Here is a 5,878-nt window from a genome sequence, read left to right as displayed (position 1 = left end):
TACATGTGAGTACGTGTATTTGTGTGTGTGCATGTGTACATGAGTACGTGTATTTGTGTGTGTGCATGTGTACATGTGAGTACGTGTATTTGTGTAGGCCTTTGCATGTGTACATGTGAGAACATGTATTTGTGTGTGTGTGCATGTGTACACTTGAGCACGGATACATGTACTTTGTTGGAATAATGTCTAGGTGTGCGTTCCATGGCACATGTATGGGGGCATCCTTTCACTGGATGAGCTCAGACCACCAGCCTCCTGAACAAGCATCTCTGTCCACTGAGCATTTCACTAGCAAAAGCAGATGTCTTAGAGTTGGCAGACAACTGTCTGAATCTGGCCTGCCTTTGTTTTTATGAATAAAGTTTTATTGAACACAGTCCAGCTGCTCATTATTTACATGTTGCTGTGGCCTTCAGTTTATCACAGCATGAAGTGGTTGTAACAGACACATACGACTCATAAAACCTACACAATTTGTGCCTTCTCCTTACAGAGGTGTCCTTGCTGTAGGGGAATCAAAGGGTGAAAGCAAACACTACAAAGAAGAGAGGGAGAAACCTAAATGAGCAAGGTTGACTTTCCTGGGCACAAAGAGGTGCTTCACTGAAGGGCATTCAGAAGATGGAGGCGTTTCAAGATAGAAGTGTGAAATCCATTAGAAATGGGGCAGGGGAAGGAAAACTGTGAAAAGGGCAGGAGGGGCCACCTGGCCATGGAGAAGGATTCTCTTTACTCTGAAGGGGAACAGGATGAAAATGGATGGTGCCCCCCTTGGGGGGCGAAGGAAGAAAAGCTAGGGAAGACATCCTTGGAACTTTCTCTCAGAGGGCAGGAGGGAGCTGAGCATCCGTGTGTAGAACAGAGGAATGTTCAACTTGCACCAGTGTTGGTGAGGATTAATGGAAACTCAGAACTCAAGAAAACAACTTCTTTCCCGTTCCCAAACCCTGGGTATTTCCATGCGGCTGGTTCTAGCAAAGTGTCTCTCCAAACAGCTAGACAGTAATTATTTTAGGCTTCAAAGGACATATATAACTGCCCTTTATGAATAATTGATCCATCTAAAGATTTGAGTACTATCCTCAGCTTCCCATCTGCGAAGAAAGGGAGTAGTTTGAACCCGTGATCTAGACCACTGTCACCTTAAGGCTCTAGTACTCTTTAAAATTTTGTTTCAAGGGAATTTGCTAGAAGAAGAAATTTACATTTGAAGAGTGGAGGTTCACTTTCTCACAGTCTTCCTGCTCATGTGCTACGCCCAGGTTTTGAACTGCAGTTTGAGTTCAGTCAAGCTGACAAGTTGAAGATGATGGGAGCATTACCTCAATCCCTACAGACTGGTTGTCCAGGTCAATGAGAGGTAAGACTGGCTGAGGCCTGTTGATCAGCCACAGGAAGATGGCAGTTCCAAACGTCAGGAGGCAGATCAGGGCCGGAGTCGGAAGTGGGGAAAACAAGAAGTTAAAAATAAAAAGCATCTTTGTGAACAGCAACAGGAAATTCAGACCTTAAAAAAAGAGAAAGAAAGAAAAAGTTAAAGGAAGTTCTTTACTCAGTCGTTCTGTTTACAGAGGTGCACACATGTACACACAGACACTCTCTCTCCCTCTCCCTCTCCCTCTCTCTCTCTCTCTCACACACACACACACACACACACACACACACACTCACTCACACTCAGACTCTCCAAATAGCGCTAGGCCTCTCTAGGATTTCTTGCACTGTTTACCTTAGCAATGTCGAAAATAATGGAAGCGTTCTCCACCCTGGCCACTTGACCGTCCTCACACAAGGCAAAAAGGATCAAAGAAGACAAGTTAATCATTTCCCAACTGTGAGAACCAACTGCCTCTTTATTTGTGGCCCAAAGAGCCTAGAAGGCCGCCTTGGCACCCAGTATATGCTAGCAGGGTAGTGTGCCAGACAGCTTTCCCTGCTCAGGCAGAGACCAGCTCTTCCGTCTGGACTTCCCTTGGCATACACTAAACAGAAGGAACCTCTGCAGAGGTGACGTCACAGGTCTCACAAGTCAATCATTGTGCACGAAAGACATTTCCTGCTGGCCAGATAGGCTCTGCCGGCTACTTTCTGTTTTGAAGCACCAAGAGGGTCACCAAAATTAACAGCAGTACAACCTCCTGTGTCCAGTATCCCACCCCACCCCCAATTTAGAAGCTCCGAGGAAGCATTTTTCCCCTGAGATAAACATTTGAAGTACAGAAAAAGGCAGTCCAGAATGTACTCAACATATGATGGACGGATAAGAATTTGGGCCAGGAAAGGTTCTTAAAGGGACTGAAGCAACCCCAGGTTTCCTCTTTCCCAGCTTTTCCTACCATTTCCAGCCACACTCTGCTCCCAGCTACTAGAAAGCCCCAAGAGCATCCCCATAAGGGAGCCATCCTTATGCCTGTCCCCTCATAACTTTCAAACGTGGTTAGGCTAATAGTAGCCAATACTGACTATGCCTAGCGATGAGTCAAGGTGGACACCAATGCCACGAAGCACCATTTCACAAACGACAACAGAGAAGCTTCTAAGGGTGCAGCGGCTTCTGCAAATCCACCCCCCCCCCTGGTTTTCAGTGTGCCTTCTCTAGGAAAAGCTAGATGCATATACCTTGTTTTCTTATCATTTCTAGGCTCAGGACTCAAGATCAAATATCTGGGGCCTTACAGATCACAGCAAAGGAAGTCCCAGATCTGCATCCTTCCAACTTGACGGCAATACATGACTGCAGCATTTCAGAGTTCAGGCCAAACTGATCCTACTCGAAATCAAAGGGGCAACACAAGCCCAGTAAGTTTTATCAGATCATGGTCTTAGCTATTTTTAGTTAGAGTTTTTATGGCAGTTGCCGTTATTTGACATCTGGAACCTTCTTCAACGAAGGTGACTCTTCATTCTAGTCCATGAAAAGTCATAAAACTTGGGGTGGGGGCAAGAACAAATGCAAGAGAGAATTCTGGGTCACTGTTCTCATGGGTCGGTCCATTGTCTGACTGTGGAGTGGTTTCTTTCCATTTTCTGGAGGAAAACCAACGCCCATTGGCCAAGCAACAGTTCTCAAGCTCTGTGTTCTCTACATCGAAGTTGGGGTAGAAAATAAAATCAAAGAGAAACAGGAGCCAGAGATCAGCTAGCCGAGTTGTGAAACAATAAGGAACTATTGTGATTCTCTGGCAGGGTTCTGACAGCTGGGGCTTAGAACTGCAGCTCTGCCTGGGCTTGTACAGCCATGTGCCACTCCAGGAATCAAAGTGTGTCAGAGCAGCCAGGGAGGGCACCATTTTTAGGACAGCCATTCCAACACAGGAAGAAAGGGAGGTGGCCCCGGGAAAACTGTGGCTTTGGCAGCATGTAGCAGAGCCAATAAGAAATTTACTTAGTGCTTGTCCCCACCTGCCCCCAGTCCTCTCGTGGGGCTCAGGCACTGCTGTTACCCGAGCTGAATCTTATCACTTGGGCTTTCTCCCTCTGCCCCAAGTCCTACCTGACCTCCTTCAACTGTGGGGACAGGCTTGTGACTCTGAGAATGTTGCCATCTCTTCTCAATGGCAAGCTGACCTTAAATGAGAGACTTACAAACACTGTCTTCAAAGTATGGTCTAAAGAAAGTTTCTGTCCAGTGGTGGTGGGGTGGGGTAAGGGTGGACAAGGGGAGGGAGGGCCAAGGGCCTGTAGGTAAACCACTGGGAGAAAGGAGACTGGGAATCCCTGACTTGTCTCAAGAGGGGCAGATGCTGTCAATCACAGCTAATTGTTACCACATAGTCACATGGGCCCAGAGTCACCAGGTTGTTAAATTTTTCCTCCTTAGATAACCCACAAGACTAAGATATCATAAAACCTCAGTTTTAATGAGTGGGGAGCTTTAAAAGAGATCGATAAGAACACGTCCCCTCTTAAATGTTGCCCTGGCCCCACAGAGGGCAAAATCCAAAGCTGAAAATAGAGTGGCGTTAACCTCGGCGGCAGCATTGACCCAGGAAGCTTGTGAGGAGCAGCAGGAGGAGCGTTTCACAATGTCCCAGACGTGAACCCAGGCGGCACGGGGGAAATGAGTGGCTTACAGCACAGGAGGCGAGGGCCCTGCAAATGCCTATGCTGGGTGTCTCTCTCTCTCTCTCTCTCTCTCTCTCTCTCTCTCTCTCTCTCTCTCTCTCTCTCTCTCTCTCTCTCTCTCTCTCTCTCTCTCTCTCTGTAGACAGCCTGGAACTGAAACTCCAGGCGCAGCAGGACACACACCTTTTTTCCTCTTCTGTTAACATGATCACACTTCTCCCGAATTTCTTCCCACAGAGGCGTGGCAGTAAAGCAAAGAGCAAATGCCACCGCACCAGTGCTTGCAGGGATTCCTGAGGTGACTGGACCCCAAATGCAGTTTGTTTCACACAGGACCCAGGACAAGGGGGGGGGGGTGGCTTTCCCCTGGTTCATTTGAGCACGCCTGGGAGCGTTTGTAGAGTCAGGAGCTAGAATGGTAACCACGGCATCCTCATCCGCTGAGGTTTATTCATTAAGTTTCACTGTGTTTGAATGAAGTTCTTAAGTCCTGAGAGTGAGCCCTTCTCCACACTGTCACTCTAGCTCTCTAGCTTCTGGGTTGACTCTATAGGCTAATCCCCACCCCCCATAGTCTTTCTTGTAATATATTTTATTTTTGTGCAGGGGCCTGGGTTAGAGTCCTAGCAGCACAAAATCATTTTTAAAATTAAAGAAATCATAGACTGCATTTGGGGATCTGGAGAGATGGCTCAGTGGTTAAGAAACCTGTTCTTGTGGATACCCAGAGTTTGTTTCTTAGCACCTATAGCGTGGCAAGGGCTCGCAACTCCCTGTAACTCCAGCCTCAAGGGTCTGATGCCCTCTTCTGGCCTCCACAGATGCCTGCACACACATGGCATTCACTCACAGATAAACACACACATAGACATACATAAGGCCATCATAATAATCAGAATTTTTGAAAGAGTGTCCTTGTTCTACCTCTACACTGTCCAGAACCTTACTTCACATCCGTTAGCCTATGCACTCGCTCATCTCACTGCCTGCTGCTCCCCCAGTTCTGATGATAGAACTGTGCACTGCTCATGGCTCTGGAGTCACCTCAGCCACCCCCTCCTTGCCCTGTTTAACGCTGCTTCTCCTCTCGGACACAGGCCACCCTTCCTTCTATTGCTGGTCACCACGTGAAACAGGCCCAGCCCCGTTACCCACCATCCTTCCGAGATAACCTCCTTCTTCAAGCAGGGGCTTGGTTTCATTCCTCCTGTGCCTCCTGCTTCTACACCATGCTGAGCTTCTGGTAAACTCTAAGCTGAATAACTAGCTAGTCTTCCAGTTAAGGATAATCTGTTCTAAATCATTTCGGTTAACCCACTTTCTCAGATCTTAGACCACAGAAAAGTCAGTCACCGTGGCATACAGCTGAGATAATACAAGTATTTAGGAAACCAGGACAAGGGGGATATAAGTTCCAGACATGCCTGGACTATGTAGTGAGACACTTGTCTTGTTTTTACAGCAGCTGGGCTGGAGGGACAGCTGGGTTGCTACAGTACTTGCTATACAGACATGAGGTCCTGAGTCAAATCCCAGACCCTACATTAAAAAAATAAAGTAGGCATGACTGCATCCTAGTATCAAAGAGACAAAAGGGAGAGACGGGTAGATCTCTGCAGTTCATGGGCAAGCCAGCCTATCCTAGTCGGTGAGTTTTAGGTCAGTGAAGGACTGCATCTCAAAAATAGATAAAGCAGGGCAGTGGTGGCACATGCCCTTAATCAAAAAAAAAAAGATAGATAGATAGATAGATAGATAGATAGATAGATAGATAGATAGATAGATAGATCCCTAGAGAGACAGACAGACA

The 5,878-nt window shown here is 47.1% G+C and overlaps 1 protein-coding gene across 3 annotated transcripts in view; it reads right to left on the bottom strand.

Moving 5' to 3' along the window:
* Acsl5 (acyl-CoA synthetase long chain family member 5) overlaps positions 1 to 5,878 on the bottom strand; it is a 49,367-nt gene that overhangs the window by 29,337 nt on the left and 14,152 nt on the right. For 2 of the 3 annotated variants that reach the window (XM_013348197.2, XM_005352484.3), the window contains exon 2: positions 1,326 to 1,510. In XM_013348197.2, coding sequence (XP_013203651.1) covers positions 1,326 to 1,481 — 156 coding nt within the window. In that variant the 5' untranslated portion in view covers positions 1,482 to 1,510. The remainder of the gene's footprint in view (positions 1 to 1,325; positions 1,511 to 5,878) is intronic. The other variant, XM_026781482.1, reaches the window with a different exon arrangement.

The sequence above is a fragment of the Microtus ochrogaster genome, chromosome 8 (genome assembly GCF_000317375.1).
Source record: "Microtus ochrogaster isolate Prairie Vole_2 chromosome 8, MicOch1.0, whole genome shotgun sequence".
NCBI lineage: Eukaryota > Metazoa > Chordata > Mammalia > Rodentia > Cricetidae > Microtus > Microtus ochrogaster.
This window is presented reverse-complemented; position numbering and strand designations above follow the sequence as displayed.